At 44.9% G+C, this 20,461-nt stretch overlaps 1 protein-coding gene across 2 annotated transcripts; it reads right to left on the bottom strand.

The window, feature by feature from the left end:
* Positions 1-39: 39 nt before the first annotated feature.
* LOC100123799 (43 kDa receptor-associated protein of the synapse homolog) lies at positions 40-19,015 on the bottom strand. Of its 2 annotated transcripts, none has more exons than XM_001607469.6 (11): positions 18,869-19,015; positions 12,580-13,032; positions 11,609-11,810; positions 8,062-8,213; positions 7,538-7,684; positions 6,848-7,007; positions 5,997-6,197; positions 5,482-5,580; positions 4,596-4,787; positions 3,827-4,026; positions 40-3,743 (listed from the first exon to the last, which is right to left on the bottom strand). In XM_001607469.6, exons 2-11 carry the CDS (start codon positions 12,615-12,617, stop codon positions 3,536-3,538), a joined length of 1,599 nt encoding a protein of 532 aa, XP_001607519.2. In that variant the 5' UTR covers positions 12,618-13,032; positions 18,869-19,015; the 3' UTR covers positions 40-3,535. The 2 variants fall into 2 exon arrangements, with proteins under 2 accessions (XP_001607519.2, XP_016836682.1); XM_016981193.3 differs by having other exon boundaries at positions 12,580-13,027.
* Between the last annotated feature and the right edge of the window lie 1,446 nt (positions 19,016-20,461).

The following is a 20,461-nucleotide window of genomic DNA, read 5'->3' as shown; positions in this document are numbered from 1 at the left end:
TAATTTCAAAGCATCGGAATGATTTGTTCAATTTCCTTATTTATTTTCCTAAAATAATTTTTATTTCACTTTCGCCAAATATATCATACAACAACGTTCGATGAAACTTATGATTAGAAAGATTCAACCTGTCAACTTAGAAAACGAACTTCCATATGTTTCTATTGAACGATCGTTTATATAGAAAAGGAAAATACGTTCTCAATAAAATTATCCATATCATTGTGGAACGCTCGCGATGTAGGCACTACAACGTTTAAGCATCATTGTAAAGAAGACGTGTTATTCGTCTCATATAATCATTTATTTAATATTTATATTTTTTATACTTTCTTCGACATATAAGTCGCAATAGAGTTTAGTATTATTTAATTTTTTTTTCTTGCATTGTTATACCTACTCAACAATTCGATACTTTTAATAATTATAATTCCTTGATACATGCGTTGTTTTTCTTTACATTACACATAAATCGTAAAATTTTCAACTGGTTTTGTTTTTGAATTTTTTCGATTTGTTTTTTGGGCATCGGGTGGTGGTGATTCGAACAAGTATATATACTACATATATGTGCTCGGTTTAATGCATAGGTTTGTTTTTTCATATTCGTACAGTATTAATATTTTAATTCATATTTTATTAAGCATTTCACGTCAGAATAGCTAATTCTAATTTCAAAATTCATCAAATTTATTTAATAGTAGAATATAATTCTTATCTTATTGTTGAATTTCAATTAATTCTCGATTTCTAATCGTTGACAAAATATACGAATGAAAAAGTGTAAACTTCATGAAAATCTTTCCTTCAATATTATATTTATTATAAATATACTCAATTAACAAAAGTAGCATAACGAAATTATTCTAATTAATTCATCAAGATTCTATAATAATTTCAACTGCTTGAACGTCAACTTACAAAGAAAATTATTTTACTTTTTAACGCAAATTTGTAGTTCTCATTTAATTAATATAAGTACGATTAAGAAAAATGTGACGTGAATTGTCAATATGACCCACGGCGATTTGGAGAGTCTAAAATATTAATGCCGAAAGACGTACCTATAGTCAAATACATAATACATGGACGCTCTTAACGTTAACGCATTCGTAACGAATACAGATCGATCGCGTTTTATCTGGTTCCAATTAAGACTCGACCAAATAAGAAAAATATAATTGACTTCATAGGTAACCAATCAACGATTAAAATAATAAGTATAAGAGCGACCATTTCAGTTAACATTTTTCACTTTATTTGATTTATTTATTTAGTTTAGTACATTATCGCATCGAAAATTTTCTTTCTAATACCTTTAACAATAAGATGCATTTGATTCGGACGGGAAATACAACGTGTTTTTATCATTATTTTTATTTATTATTTTTTTTTGTTTTTCATTGAATCTGCTGTTATACATTTCCGTTTCATCGCACAAAATTGAGATAGGTACGATCTTTTGAAGGGCTGTGATTTTGCTTTTTCGTTGGACCCTTCAATTGCATAATACATGCGCGTCTGTCCGCGCACTCTCGACGTGAAGCTACATCTTTACATTTTTTATTTCCTCCCTTACATATTGTTCTTCTTCATATTCTAGCTTCCTCTTTCGCAATCTTGTCGGTTTCTTTTTTTTTATCGTTTACGTGTAAAAAATATTTATATATACATCTAAATATAAGATACTCTGCGTGCGCTCTCGCGCACCTCACATTATACATTTATACGTATATTCTCTTTTTTTCTCCACATAGAATGCCTGCGTTTAATGGCGAGGTATGAAGTCATTTTAATGACTTTAGACGCACGCAGTTGTAGCACGAGGGGGACGAAGCAGCAGGCCAAACAAGACAGTTTTAGCATTGGTGGCGCACCACTGTATCTATACAGATTCGATTGTTATGAGAGAAATGAAAAAGTGCCTATGCGCCACCTATCTTCATCTGCCACAGACACGGATAGTTTAGGCGGTGACGATAGGGCTCGCGAAAGGGTCGGCCCAAAACTGTTTTGTTTTGGTAATTGATATCGCTCCAATAAAACCAAGCTCAATTAATCTCGCACACAAGTATATAAGCTTCAAATTTTGATTGAAAAATGTGACGAAACTTCTCGCCACGATCTAACGAATACACTGAGCGAAGAAACGTATAATACTCATTTGTAGGTACAGGGTGGTGTCTTTGAACTCTTACAAAAATTAAACAACTGCGTGCTACGTTTTATTTTTTTTTTTTAACAAAATATTTATTTTCAATATCGTTTTCAACATTAAATAAGATCCTTTCGATCGATACATCTATTGCGCTGCGGTATATATTGCTTCTACATTATCGGGCAGTTTTACTCGTGGAACGAAAAGATTGAATTTTCGTTCGTGTAACACTACCCTGTACCACGACAATCTAATTTGGCAGAATCGTTTCGCATTGGCACTTTCCAGAGTGCTTATAATATAATATAAGTTGAATTTCGTGCAGTTACATTCGTGAAATTATACATATAGGAACGATTTGAAAAAACGTCACACTCAGCTCTCGTCTTCGATTCGTTTAGAATAAAATGTTGAGTAAACGTGCGAGATACGCGTTCGATGTGCCAGTGGCTTCAGTTCTTTGCATCGGAAACCGCTGAAGATCCTCGGCGTAATGACACTTTTACCGATTTTTTTTTTTTTGTGCATTTTGCATTAACTCTCGCACTAGAGATTTTAGCACACGATTAGTTAAAACACCTGTGTCCACGATACGACGACTAGAATCCGTTTAACTAAAAATGTGCAGTGCAATTCTCTAATTTTCAACGCGAGGAACTTGTTTTTAAAACGACTTGTAACTCTATAACCGTGAAATTCTCTCTCCTTCTCTAACGGCAGTAGACTCACGTGCATAAGGAAGATATTGAATTTTTTTCTTCGTGTGTTATAACATTCTCTGTCACTTGGATAGTTGTATCTCGTAGTTATATCATATGTTTATCGTTTAAATAGTTAGAAGTGTGCAACGACGATTCGAGGGTTAACTCCTGTTTACAGTATAACATTATGATTTCTCTTTTCTTCTGTCACGTGACACTAACTTAATAAAACTTACAAAAATATACTTACACCTTGAGAATTGACTAGGTTGATGGTATTACATACGAGGCTATTTAGGTATCTGTGATTTCAAATAATGATATAACAACGATCAGTGTTTGCTTTCCAATTGCACGAGAACGTCTTTTTAATTCGACGTCGTTACATTAACTAGTGAATTCGATAAAACAAAGAACTATACATTTCGAATATCTACGCGCTACTGTACTCAATCTGGGACAGAGAGTCCGAACAACAGATATATAGAGTACATCATACTTAATCACAGGTACGTAGTAGCCTCGGGTTTGTCGGCTCACACTTTTGGGTTAAACGCAATAAGTGCAGGCCTCTCGAGAGAATCGTCGTACACGAGATTCAAACAACGCGATAACGCATGCTGTGACGCGTGTGTAAGGATTAGGAGAGGGAGTCGAAAGAAAGGTCGAAAATTCGTTAGACGCTACTCGTCGCGTGGCAGTCCTCGAGTGTCGCCAGACTGCTAGCCCTCAGCGAGGCCAGGCTCAAGGAACTGTGATTCAGGGGGTTGATGTCGTGAGTATCGTCGCAGTGGAGGTAGAGCCTCGAGCTCACCGATTTGTGGCAGTCTGGGCAGAGGCGCTTCTTCTTCTTGTCGCGCTTCTTTAGAATGTCGTACGCGCACCTGCAACGAGCGTCGTTTTTTCTCTTTGATCAGCTGTCTCGAATCTTCGAAGCGATTTTCAAAATTAACAACCGCGCACTCACCTCGCGTGCAGAATGTGAGAGCAGGGCAGGGCCTCGAGGGAGTCGGCCTCGAGGCCGAAGGGCTCGTTGCAGCCGCCGCAGCGCAGCTCCAGGTCCTCCTCTATCGAGGCTGCCGCGCGCTCGTAGTGGGCCTTTTGCTCCTCGTCGCCCAGCGAGCCGTAGATCCGCGACAGCCGCGAGCGCACCGTCCTCATGAGTAGCTATTTTTCGGAAAGTGTAAACGTTTCTCAGTGAATGCGGTTAGGAAATAAGGAAAACAAAATAATTAATTTTCCTCTCAATAAAACCCGGTCGTTAAGCGGAGAGGCACTTTCACGTTCCGTAGCGAGGATTAGGATGTCTCTGTGCGCGAAAGATTGAAAAAGATAATCCGGCCGTGAGAGAAGAAAAGCTCGTCTCAACTTCTTATTTAATGCGACTGCTGTTGCACGCTGAGCTATGTCCGTCTGATTCTTTAATGAGGCGACTTTTCGCGAGGCTTATGTCGCGGTTCAACAGGTCGAGAGCTTGTATAAGGAATCAGAGGTATGAAACTGTATTTTTTCCGATGACGCATGTGTGACGTTCATAAAGCCCGTTCGCGAGAGGCGCATCGATTCCTCCTGACAGTTACATCCATCGAGTTGAACAAACAAAACAGCGAGATTTCAACCCACTTGGAATATCGCCGCGCGATAACTCGATTAGCCAGCTGTATACACGTACGATCGTAGATCGCGCGCCAAAAAGCTGCGCGCGTCGCAAAGCGGCCGAAGCATTTGGCACATACCTTGGCCCCGACGCTGCTGGCAACCTCGTGGAGCCTGGTATTGAATTCGAGGGGTTTGCAGTTGCATATCTTGTGCTGGAGCCTGAGGGCCTCGAGGCATCTCGCCGCCCCGTCCATGGCCTCCATCTGGCAGAGTCGATCGCCCGTCGCCGCTGCCAAGCCCATCGCGCTCTCGTACTGCCGGAATGCCTTCTGCAAGTGCCGTGAATATTCATGATCGGCGAGGTGCCGTTGTTGTCGCGCGAGGGCCGCCGACGATATTGAGAGAGGCTACGTGGGCTTCGAGGGCTTGCTTCCGCGCGCGAGTTGACTGTACGATAGGGTGTGAGCTTTTTATTCGGGTGCAATGCAAAGTGTCGGTGCAATCACGTTTACTTTCCTGTAATCAAGTCAGCTGCGCACAGCGATCGCTCGGTAATGAGCGATCGTATTGCCAGTCGTTGACCAATTAACTCGGACAGCAGGACGAATATTCCAGTATTATCTCAGTAACTCAAAGCTCTCCCAAATTAAAGAAAAACAGCGCGCGACAAAGATTGGCCCGCTTAAAAGCCGGCCGATCGCGCGCGCGCGCGAGAGCAGCGCTGGAATTACAGAATCCGCATAATTAAATCCCGCCCGTAATTAAAAGCAAACATTATTCCTCTCGCTCGCGCACTGTACTCGGGCTCTTCTTAATTTCCAACCCTCTCTCTCCCTCTCGCTCTGCAGCCGCAGCCCCATTCATTCTTCTCTCGTCGCGGCGTAAATAAGCTCGAGTCGTGTCCGGACACAGAGAGAGAGAGAGAGAGAGAGAGAGAGAGGGAGAGAGAGAGAGAGAGAGAGATATAAGAATACGGCCTGGAATGAAGAATAATGCAGGCGCAAAGGAGTATTAAGGACTCACGTTAATTTCAGATTTATTCCTGTAGATGTCGCCCATTATCCTAATGCTGCGAGCGTAGCTCGCCTGGTCCCCGGACACCAGAGACAGCCTCGTCCCCTCCTGCGAGCAGATAAGAACAAAGCCGTCGCAAGCTCAGGGTTATACAAAGTTTAACTTTCCTCGAGCGACGCAATGCTCCGCTCGACGATGTGTAGCTCGACTTTGTACACGTATACACGTACATAAAGTCGAGGATAAAAGGCGCTCGTTTCATCGCCAGTTCAGTACAATGCGCGGGAGTAGGGCGAAAAATTTAACTGCTTTTAGCGCCTGCCACCCTGCATTGTGCGCTCGCGCTGAACGAAGAATTACAGTGGGCCGTTGTTTCATTATTCCACCGGCTGCGTAATCTCTTAGGCGTAGTGAATAAACTCCACGGTGGCGCGAATTTCAAAAAGCTGACGTCCTTTCAATCGAGCGACGAGCTTTCGTCGAGCTTCGAAAGTGTATAAAACAGTACAAGTGAGGATTCATACCGAGCAGTAGTCGTGAGCGTCTCCGAGCTCTCCCTTCTTCCTCAGGGCGGAGGCCATCTGCAGCAGAGCAGCACGATGATGTCTCGAATTCAAATCTCCCAGCTGCAAGCTCCTCGACAGGTCGTAAGCTCGCGCGGCGTATCTCGCGCTCTTGTCCGCGTCTTGGAGCCGACAGAACAGCTCCGACAGGCCGACGTATACCTATGCATGTATATTTCGAGATCAGTACAGTGTGCGGCTCGTTTCTTTGGCCTTTTGTCTGCCGGCCCCCTTTTCAGCAGGAGCTTGGCGGAGAGATAGAGCTAGGTATTGACGAATAAAGGTGTTGGGCCGGCTGCAGGCTGGATTATGAGAGATTTGCCGGGGGTGATGGTTTATGGGACGACGTGAGTGTTTCTAGGGCTGTCATTAATTGGGGGGAGGGGGGAGCTTTTATTGCTAACGTAAGCATAGTGCGACAGCCACTATGGTCCGACCGAATTAGTGTTTTTCCAGCGAAAAAAATTCAAAACAGCGCAAAATGCGCTCGGCTAAATCCCACATTCGCCCGCGCGCCGCTGGGTACAAAAAAAGTTTTTAATTAAAGTCGTAATTACACCGTGAAAAGCTTCTGCCCCTCGTTTTCCCGCAACGCGTCGCAGAGAACCGAGAGTAGATTTAATCAAGTCAATTTTCCCGCACACCCCATTGCAGCCTCCCAAACGAAACAACGGCAACTCGATAAAATCTTAATCCGTCTCGAGCAACAATATACAAGCCCGAATAATCCGCGGCTGCAAACTTGCTCCCGAATCCCCCCTGGGATTCGACTTTCCTCGGCCGAATAAGATCGCCGCGCGTATTGTACAAACCTGCAACTCGAGCGACGGGTCCTGAATCGAGTGGGCGATTTTGTGAGCCCTCTGAAAGGCTTCCAGCGCCTTGCAGAATCCGGCGAGCTCCAAGTGGACTCTACCCACCGTCAGATGAACTAATCCGGCCGTCGCGCACTGGTCGCACTCGTTGTAAAGGCTGATGCGTCAAGAACACATGTAAAGAGACGAGAGAATTTTTAATATTTTCGCCGGCGCGACGCACTTTTTCGCGGAATATATTCTGTATACTGGAGCCGAGCTAGCAGAGCGGCTTGAAAAATTCCCTCTCGAACTGCGCCGGCTATATGGAACAAAGGGCAAAAACAAAAGGAAGGAGAAAAAAGCTCGCCCGCCGACGTTTCACTGCAGAGCTACTACAAATTTCCCGGAGAGAGAGAAAAAAGAGGAATCCTCAAGGCAAAAGAAGAGAATAGCGAAGAGAGAGAGAGAGAGAGATAGAGAGAATCTTTCTTGGACGCGTATATACTACGTATTCAAGAATCCCGCGTCATAAAGCTCGGTCATGCATAGGACTAACGCGGGCTCATAAAGGGAATATACGAGGGCTCCTGCGCAGAAACCCGCGTAAAAACAGACAACAGCTCGGCCCGTATCGACGTATGTGTAATATATTCCCACATGTATACGTATATGGTAATGGAAAAAAAATGTATATATATTCGTTACCTGTGACGAGCGAAGCCGAGCGCGCGGTCGAGGGCTCCGAGGCGCTCGTGGGCACGGGCCAGATTCAAATAAGCCTCGGCCCGCATGTTCGGTGAGTCCAGCTCCTCTGAAATGCAAAGCTGCCGGTGCCCGAAGTCCACGCTGTCCCTGCGGGAGCGAGACCGGCAAAAATTCGTTTAACATTTAAAAATTATATCATCTCTCGCCGATATACCAACGCGAAAAAGGCGAGATTTCCATAAATATACGTTAACACGGCCGTAACGCCTTCTGGTATATTAGTATATCTCCGCGTACAAGATCGCGGCCCAGTCGTTTGGAAGCGCCTTTACGAGCCTGTGCAGCTGCGAATTTACGACGACACGCGCGCCGTTGAAATACGAGATCGAAATCACTCGCTTGCGCGACACACGAGCCTATATGTAGACCAGCTTTTCTATATTCCTATTTTTATATTAGGCTTTGTATGAGAAGGGCCGAAAGTAGGGACGACAAAAAACGTCTCATCTCAGCTGGGGACGTACCTGTACTTGCCCCAGTCCATGTAAGCCTGGTACAAGTATCCGAGCAGGGCGAACTTGTCCTCTCGGCGGCCGATGTTCGTCAGCGCGCCTCGCCATTTGCGCACCGCCGCCTGCTGTTTGTGAGCCCGATACAGCTTTAGGCCCTGCTCGACCTGTGAACGAAATTCGAGGTCGTCGATTTAGTTGAGGAAGCTTCTTGGGGATGTTTCGTGGATTAATTACTTTTGTACAGGTGAAACAAAAAGAAATGCTCGACGGAATTATGATAATGATTTTGGAGCGACGCCGCAACAAAATGAAAAATCTACTACGGTTTCTTCTGTAGACAATCGTGCTTTCAGCGTAAAACAACTGCACAGAAGTAAAGGTACATAAACTATCGGGAAACGGCGCATCTCTCATCGAAAGATCAATACCGCTAGAAATTTGAATAAATAACGACCCCGCGCGAGGAGCCCGGCCTGGCAAAGTTTAAAGTGCTATCTGCAAAAGTGCAAATTTGAGTTGGCCGCCCTATCAAAATAAACATCCACAGTATAGTCCGCGCTGAATACTGCATCGGTGATTGGCTAGCCATTAAAGAAATTGCTTCTCCATCAATACCGGCCTGAAACTTTCATTGCAATTACCTTCGCAAATACAGCGTAAAGGCTAGCTGGAGAACTCGCACGCATACTCCAAACACGATAAAACGTCGCGTAAGAATTGCTTTAATAATCCGCTGCAGCAGAATTTTCCCCCATTCCCCCCCCCCCCCAATATTTAACGAGCCAATCGGACATCCGAGCAAACGATGTAAACGAAGCTGCAGCGAGCAAACGTCGGATGAACGATTGGCGAAAGGAGGACGAGCATCGGCTGCGAATCAATATTTGTCGCTTTCGACATTGTTCGACGTGACGGAATTAGATTTAAATTACGTTCGGAAAAATAAATATTTTATAACGAACCGGATAGTAAAAGATGGCAAAAGCGCAAATAAAGTGCGCGGCTCTTCATAATTAAGAAAATTATCCGAGAACAAAGGAGGAATGAAGACAATTAACTGCCTGCGCGAAGAAAGCGGCGGCGGGAAAAAGAGGAAAGAGCAAAGAGCTGTATACTGTTTAGCCGAAAGTTCTCCTATTACTTTCGGATTCTGCTTACCTGCGAGCGCGTCGGCAGGATTCTCTCTAATTTGAATATTATCCTCGAAAATGATCGCATAACGAGCTGTGCGCGAAAGCTCTTTTTCTCTGCCCGCGCAACGTTGTCACTTTCCTTAATTACAACGAGGAATGAATAATTCGCGAAAAGCTTCTTGGAAAATTGGATCTTTTATAATGCAGGCGGCAAGGGCGGCCCCTTTGTGCTGACCCCTGTCAGCTTCATCAGTTCGTATTAAGTACATGGGATCTTCTCTCATCTTTGTCTATTATATACATAATCTAGAAATAAGGAAACGATCTTTTTGAAGCCTATCCGTGGCTTTCTAAAATCCAGCCCCGGAAAGCTCCTTCCACTCTCTTTCTCCGTAGCTCCTTAACCCAAAAAGCAAAGCGAACTCGAGCCCACTTCCTCTCGCCGCAAATCTCCCGCCTCTAAACTCCGGCCCTCTCTCTTATTCGACTCTGATTTTTCAGTCCGCGGCGGCACGGAAGTGGAGTCGCCGTATAGCGAGCTTTGGGTCATGGTGGCCGACTACCGCCGCTACGTGTCCAAGGGTATACGAGCGAGTAAGAGAGAGAGAGAGAGAGAGAGAGAGAGAGAGAGAGAGAGAGAGAGAGAGAGAGAGAGAGAGACAAGGCCGTATCGATTCGGCCCTGAACTCGCACCTCGTTTCGCGCCTCAGCCGGGCGCGGCACACATGTCACGGAATGCGAACACCTAAGGATCCGTGTGTCTCTGTGTCTGCCGCGTCTGTGTTTGTATAGCTGCTGAGAGAGGCATGGAAAAAGCTGCGAAAGCGAGGGTTGCTCCACGCGCGTTGATCTATATAGGTATATAACGAGTCGAAAATTTGTTTCGCCGGGACGTCGGCTCGTCCCTTTTTTTTCTGTGCCGAGCGCGCGAGATTAAGTTTTTTGCGGCCTTTTTTCACGCTTTAATTTGACACCGGGAGAGAGTTTGATGCTTACGCAGAGGACTTACTGTATTTTTCTCGCGGGTGAAACAAAATCTCGAAAAACTGCTAGTCGATGAGACGAAGCAGCTCATATTTTTGAATTACGGCCCGCCGACAACCATGTATACTCGAACGTAACAGTATACACCTAAACTAATCGTCGATACAGACGTATATCGCCCTCGGCGTTGATGAATGGCCCGAGACGCGCGAGCCGGTGTAGGTATATATATATATATATATATATATATATATAACGACAGATCTCTCGGCACAGCGGCTCTCGGAAAATAGTATTTATTATCATAGAAAATCAATACGCGCGCCGTATATCTATACATGTTTATCTGTTTTCCGAGTGATGTATTATATCGAATTTCTATAAAGGCCAGCGCTTATAGAAACATCTCGTGACCGAGCGGAACCCCAGTGCTCTCCCTTCCTTCGACGACATAAATATTTTATTCTTCGACCGTTTCCTTTCATCCCTCATACATCGAAAACAAAAAAAAAATAAGAAGCGAAATCCTCGGTATTACATACACGTGTATATAGGTATATGAGAAAACAAGCGGCGACACTAGTTCTCTTCAGCTCCGCTCGATTTACCACTATTCCCTCTGTATTAGCCGAACTCGTCCCTTTGTTCGCTTCTCTCTCTCTCTCTCTCTCTCTCTCTCTCTATCGGAAAACTTTTGGCCGAGAGAGAGGAGGGGACTCCTCGCCACGACGATCAATTTTTCAGGCCTGAATTGGCCATTTGTTGTAGTAGTCAATAAGGTGAGGAGGTACCGCTGTCCGTCTATGTCCGAGATTGCTTTTTGGGGAGAAGAAGAGAGAAGAAGCGAAGTCTTAGGCTTATTAGACTCGGGGATGCCAGATGAGGTCGTTAGGCATTTCCGGGAGGTTATTCTTCGATTTAACGATTCTTCGACGCGACGGGCTGTAGTTTTTTGTTTTAATCGACCGTCCAGTTGATAGGGATGTTCCTTTTGATGTTAAAAATGTTTGCGTTACACGTTAGAACGAGCGCAATCGAGATGAAAATTATTCGAAACCTCGAGACACGTGCCCTTAACACTGATACTGCAGTAGCTCGTGTGCACGAGACTAAATATAATGCATTTGCGCTTGAACTTTAATTTACCGCCGGGGGGAGAAAATAGAACGCGAAAAAATCGAAGGAGCAACCTTCATATCGCACTCCCTGGATTACAGATTTTAATCAGGCTCTCTCTCTCTTTCTTGAGAATATTTTCCGGCGCGTTATGAGATCATGCGCAAATATAGAAAAAAAGAGAGCTTTATTGGAATTCGCCGTTTTTATTACTTCGCGATTCGGATAACCTTGATCGTGTACACGTAACAGATACGCAGCGCAGGTATGTAGATATAGCTCTGCGAGTGTATCGATCGACGAGGCAGATAATGAACTTGTCTCACCTTTCTCCTGGCGAGTTGCTGATCGAGTCTGTGTCTGCATCCCATCAGACACTCCCAGAGCCCGATGCCGTGGTAGCCGTTGCCATGGTCGTCGCGGTTCTCCATCTTTCGGTGGTAGTCCTCCTCCGAGAACTCGTACACGTCCAGGGGATGTCGAGAGCCATCCGGACTTCCCAGCAACGCCGTCGCCGACAGCTGATGCCTTTGGAAATTTTCGTGATTCGTTCAAACGCTCGCGTTGCGTATTTATATTTGAAATTTGATAGAAAAGCACTATTCTCTCTCGTGTCACCGAGAGCAAACGCTATGCTTGCTCGAATTACTCAACGTTCAATTTGCATCGGCTGCGCGCCAAAGTCGAGCTCTATCTCGGTGCTCTTGAATTCTTTGTCCTTGTACGCGAGGAATTTGCTTTTTATTGAAGTGCAGAACAAAGCTGAGCGAGGGGAGAAAGCGAATATGCGTTTATTTACTTTTTTCGCGCTTGCAAGCACACAGAAGATGCTTTGAAAGATCTGAGCGCGAACGTACTGAACTGTCCTGGGCGTAAGTGCTGTTTTGTGAGAAGTAATCGAGCGATTCCTGCTTAGCTATTGTTCGAGAGGGTACTTTCGTTTCTGTTACCCGTGTAATGGGAAAATAGCTAGTGTTCGGTAGACTGAACGACGCTTGATTGCGTTGAACAAGTTTTTCAAATCTTTGTGAGCTTTATTGCGACTAGTTTTCCATCGGTGTATATTTGCTCATTCGTTGAATTTAATTGGCAATCGATGCCTTAACCAAGCACAGCGTCAACCCGTCAAAGAGGATCATCGCGAAAAAAAAACCCTGAATAGATTAATTTCCAAGCGCGCAACAAACTGAATGGATCCACGTCGGCTTGATCCCCGCTCTTTTCATGCCAAAAGCAAATGAAAAGTCCAATCCACGCGCGGCTCGTGAAAAGCGAGGTATGAAAAATCAATGCTCACCCGATGTAATCCCTCGAGCTGATGGAGTCCCATGACATGGCCGTGTTCGATATGTTGAACTTGTCATGATGGGTCCAGTCGTGGCAGCCCGGACGATCGAAAACCTCGGTTACGGAGGCAACTTTCGACGGGCCCTTGTTCGAGCCGCTGGTCCCACCGGGCGCCTTCGTCGGCGTCGCGTACACCCCTCGGCGATCCACGGTTGCGGCTCTGATGGGCGGCGTCAGGACGCCCCCAATAGCGGCACCGAGACTCCGACGAGACGAGTAGCGCGAGAATGAGACGCTTCACCTCGAGCCCCGAGCATCTTCCTCGTCGCTGGCCGAGCGCGACGGAATCGGGCTGGGGGTGAACGAGCCGCTCTCCCGGTCCCACGTTAGAGGCATAATATTGTGTTCGGCGAGTCGCTCGAGGATCCGCTGCGTTCGCTGGATTCTGCTTCGCTGATCTGAGCTGGGATCAATGTTTCGTTGCGTTATTTGCGGAGCACACGTGAATTTTCATTGATTATTTAGAACGGGTTGAAGAATTAAGGGGGCTTGATTGGAACTGCTTTATCGACCGTTGAGTGCGTTTATTGCATTGTCATGGGTACAAAGACTTCGAATCGATTCAATTATCGAATTTTGGTCCAATATTCTAATGCATTTTATCGACAAAACAGTTAATAATTTTAATTCAAAAATCAACTCTTTTCAAATAATTTACAGCGTTTTAAAAGCTTTTGCTCGACCGGAAGATTGGAGAGGAATTTTTCATTTCTCGTTGGAAATAAGTTGCGAGGATATGGAATATATTTAAAATGACGAGGGAAAGAAAGGGAATGTGACAAAGTACGACGTAAAACGACAGCGCGCGTGAGAAATTGAAAAAACGTGAGCCTTTGAGAAAAGCACATCCGGAGTGACATAAACTTCGGTTCGCGCAGTCTGGAATTTGCGTATTTTTTACAATTCTCCTCTCTGCGCTTTCCCTCCAGCGAGATAAAAAACAAGGAATTTCCGGCTGTAAAATTTACGGGTTAGTAGGTCAGATGTGCGTTTCATCGATCCTCGCTTTGTTCAAAGCTAACGACGCAAAGGTGTGGGTTTAACGACTTGCGCTTTTTTTTACGCGAGAGAGAACGAAAAACGAAACCGCAGAGTGGAGCCGTCGAAAATGCTGATACATTTGAATTTGAGGACAAAAGTACAGGAAACGACGGACGGGACAGTTGTACGGAGGAATGTCTGACCATTATTGGATCTTATAGTACGATGTATACGTAAGTACGCGGGAATGTGACGAGGAATCGTCAACAAGCGCACGTATAGGACGGCTAAGATTCCTCAGATTCTCGAAGAATATATTAAAACGTGATACAGAGATCCGGTACGTGGACTGTCGCGCAAAAAGCTCCTACATCCTTTTTTTCGTACAAAGTCTTTTGATCTGCGTGCCATGAAAAAAACGCATTTGTCAAACTCGAAAAGGAATTAAGACAGTTTCTATACACGTTCTTTATTATTTTTAGAACGAAGACCATAAAACGTAGTACCCGAGCTTTATATTTTCACGTAAAGACTTATGAAAGTGTCGGTAAAAAATCCTCTCAAAAGAGGCGAAGGGCAGTTTATGAAAAAGAGTTCATTATTTTTAAGTTGAAATAGCGGGATATTATACAACGTCTTTAGTAATTTAATTTCTTTATTATACGTTGTATGGATATCGTCATTTCAGAGTCACATGCATGGAATATTTATTCTTTTAACCTGTTGATGCTCGTGCCGCGTCAATAGCGGGAATTCATATCATAAATTAATTAAAACTCTGCAGCATATAACGCACTTCATATATAATATTGAATTTTAATACAAAGGAAAATTAATGCCTCTTTTCGAACTGAAAACACATTTCACAGAGCGCAAGAGATATTTTGACTTATAAAAAAAAAAACACGAAAAACGAATTTCGAAGAAAAAAGCTTAATCGTAATACGAAAGCTAAGGTCAAGCATAAATCTACAGAGAGCACCCGTAAAAACCGTTAATACTGTATTCGTAGGAATTAAAATATCATAAATTTACAACTCAATTTCAAACGCACGACGGTGCTGCGCAGAGTAGCACAAATTTAAATTACAAATATGGCGCGTAATAATAAATTCCAGCTTTTATCAGAGCAAACGCACTTTTCATGCGCTACGCTGAACACTCGTTTCAGAATTTAATTCGAGAAGAACACAACGATTCGCACAATGAGACGCGCGCGCGAGTGCATAGTTTCGCTGAGCAGAGACAGGGAAAACAGTCCGCTGGAAATCCCGACTGTAACTCGTCCAACATCGCACTGACAATACAGCCATCCAAATGAACCGGCTTAAATATTTCAAACTTCAGTTACTGCCGCGTTCTATTTCTGGGCTCTAATTACTGTCAGAGATTTAACCCGGACAAAACTTCCGCTAGCTCGTGTATAGCAGCGCTCGCGAATAATTAAACGACTGGTAATTGGTAATCATACACGCGCTGTAGTAATTGCATATTTGCCGCGGCGCTAAAAATTGACGAATAAATTAAATCTTGTTTATAATTTCACTCGTATGATAACGAAGTCAGCGATGCTAAAATTTTGCGTAAAAATTAACACAGAAGAGCCAAGACGTGTTAACCATCGAAACTTTCGCTTCAACGCGTTTGCGCAAGTTCTCCCGAAAAAAGAAAACAACTTCCAGTTCTCACTACGTTTCCCGCCTACGCATCAACTCCTTCCCCCAAATATAATACTCTCCAGTATCTCCCTTTCGGCGCTCGTCGGAAATTGAATTATTCATAAAATTTCATGCATTTCATTCTCCAATCTGCATTCATACCTCCGGCATACACGCAGTGCAGAGAGAAGCGAAGCAAAATGAAAAAACACAGCATCGACGCCGACACACTATAGCTAAGGAAAAAAACCCGGGAAAATTGAACGGTCAAAATTGAGTGCGACGATCCGCACCTCTCTCTCTCGAGTCGTTGACCGAGCGAGCGCGTTTTTCCCCGGATGAAATAACCCTTTTCCGCGGCACATCTCTCGCCTCGGGGCTGTTCTTCACGAGCGCATTGACGCGTCACTATAATACACGTCGCCGAGACGGCGGCGGTGTGGATAGGTATAAACGAGTGTCGCTTCGCGATTCCCAGCTTGGAGATTTGCAGTGCAGAGCGGAGAGAGCCGAGAGTGTACTTATACACTTGACCCGGGGAGGATTTTCCCTGGCTTTTATACGTGTGTGTAGTGTACGCCGCCGATGCTCGATTTTCCTTTGAGATATCCGAGATTGCTATGACGTCTGCGCGGCGGGGATTAGCGAACGCGGCTGTATCGGGTAAATTTACACGGAAAAAAATGGTTAGTAACAGTAACAAACCGCTTGGCAAAATACGCACCAACTATTTTTTTGGTTAACCTCACCAAGTACTTGGTAAGTATAATAAAATAATTGGTGAGTAACCTGCTTTTTTGGTAACATTTATCAAGTGATTATCAAGTATTGGTAAGGTTAACCAAAAAAATAGTTGGTGCGTATTTTGCCAAGCGGTTTGTTACTGTTACCAACCATTTTTTTCCGTGTATATTATGCTTTTCGAGCATAAGTAGATCCCTTTTACCCTCTGGATATTAATACCCTAGCCGAGCTTTTTCAAGAAAGCAGGTATATATACTCGTTATGTTCACCTCTTGTAACGATGTAATATCGTTCGAGCTGTTTACCGTCAAAGCTCCGGTAAACATTTGCGCAGTTCCCCGCCAATATTTATCAGCGCGCCTGACAACAACGAGCTTGCGGCTCTAATCATGTGAAGAGCGAAAAATTTACATTCATATCGTCCCGCAAATCACACGCGCTGCGCAGGCTGTTGGTAAAATATTACCAACAGCCTGCGCATAATAAATGCGTGCAACTTGACAGCACGTATTTTTTCTCTCTCAGTTTTACGCGGCTGTTGAGTAGGTCGTTTTGCCGCGGAGCTTTTTCAAACAATGAGCTGCAGTACGATTTCTATTGACCGTGTGCTGCGGACGGATGATCGACGCTCCGTTCGATCGACCGGGTGAATACGTACTCGAAGCTTTTATTGTCGGAGTTCGTCGAACCGAACTTTTTTCAAAATTGCTGAAACTACGATTAGTTAAGTGAGTCACAGGAGGCATGATGGAGCTCGAGAGGAAATATTTTCCCGCACATATCCCGCGACGATCAAAGCGCAGTGTGAGCGTAACGGATGAAGTAGGAAAATTTGGACCCTCCTGAGAAATAAGACCTTCGATCTCTCTGGTCGACGTATATCGGGGATATATATATAGAGCTGCAGTGCGCAGTTTTGAAAAATTGAACCTCTAGGGGAAAGCTTATTTCCACCTTTGAGGAAGGAGAATATCGGATATGGTTTATGGAGTAATCTCGTTACAGGATTCTTCGTAATCCACAGTGCTTTATGAGATAAATCCAGCGTATAACGATAAATTTTCCTGATGCGCTTTTATCGAAAATTTACCGCGAGGGCCGTTTCTTTCTTAGTCGGTCCTAAAACTCCGAAATAATGCATTTATGATCTCCTCCCCTTGTTTTTCCACGAGATACGAATACCTCGCATTATCCCACTTTTAACGCTCGTGTCCTCGCTTATCAAGGAAATCTCTCGCTCGTCGTCCTTCGCTCTTCCTTACAAAGCACATCGAGATGAAAGAAGTTTCACAATAATGTTTTTACGACTATATGCGCGGCCGCCACCGAGCAAGATGAAATTTCCCTTTTCCTTGCAAGTTAATACACTTATAGCAGCGTGTTATACAAGTTCGAATTTATCTCGGCTACGCATAACGCGTAAAACTAAAACTTTACCGTTCGCGGAGAGCTCGAGCGGCCGATGTTTCAAACACCACTTTTCACTCCCGCGCCCAGCTAGTTTCCGCGATGTAGAGGCGTATCGAGACGCGCCGAATTCTCGTTGTAGGTACGAAAGAAAATATAGACGCTGCGCGACGACAAATGATAAAAAGTCGAACGAATTTAATTGGCCCAGTCGCTCGGAAGTGTGTGCAGGTTTCGGTGTATCAGCAATTTCCGCAGCAAACTTTGTACGGAGCATAGAAATTGCGTTATCTAAATTTGATACTTTGCAGCGCGGGAGGAAGTTCTATTAGAGCGAAATCCAGTTACAAGCTCGTACTCTAACGAGCTCTAAAAAGGCTCTAGCTTCTCCTAACTAGACGCAATGCGTATATAATAAACGCACGCGCGCGAGGGCTTTATTCTCGAAAAACTTTTAGAAATATAGCGTTGCCAACTTTGTTCAGGGACGATTTAAAAAAAAAATCACGCCATCCGTCAGATGATAAAGTCCGCGTGTTTTTTCGCTTCATCATCATTTACTACTCGTACGAATGTATAGTTTCAACATTTTTACGAGGGCTTTTATTTCCCCGCGACAAATTCAGGACAAGGCAGGTTTCGTATAATAAACCAACCGGAAATCCAAGGGCGGACGGAATATCAATTTTCCCGTGAAGCCTCTATACGTCACCAATAACAACATGCCTCTTTGGTCGGCAAACAAACAACCGCGGAGCTAATTCGTCGCCTCTGGGAATAACCTTCCTGTGTGCGGAGGAGCGAATCGACGCCCCAAGTTCAGCAGTGCAAAAGCCAGTCAGGCAAGTTGAAAGTTAACGGAGCCAAGGTGAGCTTCGAGGAAGGGGGATATAACGAGGTACAGCCGCTTGCGCGCTCTAGACCTTCGATAAAATATACCTTTTCAGCTTCGGCACTACACATACACACACACACACTGTTATATGGTTATTATGCGTGGTACATAAGTGAGCAGCACTTCGGCACCACATCCGCGCGAGATGAGCTCGTCACCAGCTGATCCACGGCTGTGTGCGTGTGTAGGCATAGTGTGATGACAGGTGCTGATGCGAGAGAGCGCAAAGTGGAGCAGGATGGAAATTGGACGGGAAAAAATAATTACAATCTCCGCTTTTTGTGTGTGTGTACGTGCGCCAGTGCAGAGAGATAAGGGAGTTGTTCGAGCGCGACGGGCTGAATCAGCTGTTCGCTGATGCTGCTGCTGCTGGCCGAATTAGTTCTCCCGTTTCTTTGGAAAGACGTGCTTACAGCGAAGTTTTCTCTCAAACTCGCTTTTAGCTTTGCAATATTCAAAGCATAACTCGGAAAAGATGAATTTTAATCCACATTATCTCTCTACACTTCGCACGTGTGAATATCGTATTATAAGCTCGACACTAAGATCATCACCTCGAACGCACAAAAAATACGAGAGATCACTGCGAATACTATGGCACAACGACGGATCTCATGTATACTATATTATGTATGCTGTATCCAAAATCCACGACGAGGTCGCGCCGGCGCTAGTCGGGTCAGAACTGTCGCGCCCGATCCGCAGCAGCCCGCTCTGCTGCAGCACACGCGACCTCCCGTTCGAGGCGCCCGCGCGCGCAAGCGTGTTCCGTTCCCACCCTCTGATGTGTTCTCTCTCTCTCTCTCTCTCTCTCTCTCTCTCTCGCTCGCTCGCAAGCTCCTTTTTTCGAGCCACCGGCCGTTTCTCTCTGTACTTGCGCCTTCTGCCGAGCTGTTTTGCCTTTTTTCCGAGGGACTTGAAGAGGAGTGTTGATTTTTGGGTTGGCTCGTTGTTGAATTTTGAGGGCATGAATGGTACTTCGTTTTCGAATAAACCGAGACATTTTTCAAGCAGTTCGAATCATTCCGATCGCTCTATTTTCCTCTCTCACTCGGCACTTTTGTAATGGCCATGTGTTTGACTGAATTTGAAATGCCAATGCGTTTTTCCGCCTTCGCTCCTCCGTGTACTTTATTTCGTGTCTCGATTCGACTTTGCTCTCTCCTTCTCTTCCTCTTGGCAATTGCATTTGTCTCTCCCTTTTTCCCGGAGAACAGTAGTACAGCTCTTTCTCGGCGAAGAAATCGAATTGCGCGCTTTGAAAAAGCCCTGAACTAATTCAGCGCGACGCGGGTAAGAAGCTAAAACGTCAAGATTTAATTCGAACGCAAAAAGCTCTCCGTGGCCACATTTGCACTCGAGAGTGAGTGAGAGCGAACAGCCGAAACACAACAGCCGCTGCACATACCTATACATCCATTTGCTCGGAAATCCTCGACCTTCGCGCAAATTATCCAACTTCAGCCCTGCAGCCGCGTAAATAATTCCCGGCCACTCCCGAACATATTCATGCGGAACTTCCCTCGCGCACTGCTACAAACGAGCGAACGGTTTTCCCGGGCAAAAAGCTCTCGCCTCGCGGGAGGTCGCGAGTTCCGAGACGCGGCCCGGCGAGATTAACATTCGGTCGGCTCTGCGCACGAAAAAGCTCGCAAAAAGCTTCCCAGCGTCTTACGTGCGCGAGTGTACACACAGCTGAGCGGATGGAACGTGAGAGAAGATTTTTCGGGGCAATAGAAGAGTGGCAGTGGTTTACTTTCTCGATGCGTGTGCTTTGGCCTGGAAAGTGCAGAGGGCGTGAATAATAAAGGGCAGTAAGCTTCGATCGACGCATTTATTAAAAAAGAAGCATTAATTGCGCGCACGCCTAACTCGGCCATGTACCGCCTCCTCTTAATCGTATATTTTTGCGGCACTGTACACAGCGGTGTCCCCGAGGCAAAGTCTACGAGGAAAGCCTTCTTCTTTCCTTACCCCTGCGGCGGCCTCCGTCGTTCATCCCTATAAATACTGCTTACAACATCCCACCCCAGATAAAAATATAATGCCTCTCGGATACGTGAGGCGGTGTGAGCGTCGACGCGGTAGGAAATATTTATCGAAAGCTCTCCTGTGTTGTTTTTTTCGAGCGAGACGTTTAAGTGTAT

This window comes from Nasonia vitripennis, chromosome 1, assembly GCF_009193385.2.
Source record: "Nasonia vitripennis strain AsymCx chromosome 1, Nvit_psr_1.1, whole genome shotgun sequence".
Classification (NCBI taxonomy): domain Eukaryota; kingdom Metazoa; phylum Arthropoda; class Insecta; order Hymenoptera; family Pteromalidae; genus Nasonia; species Nasonia vitripennis.
Note: the sequence above shows the minus strand (reverse complement) of the source record. Positions and strands in the feature narration are given on the sequence as shown.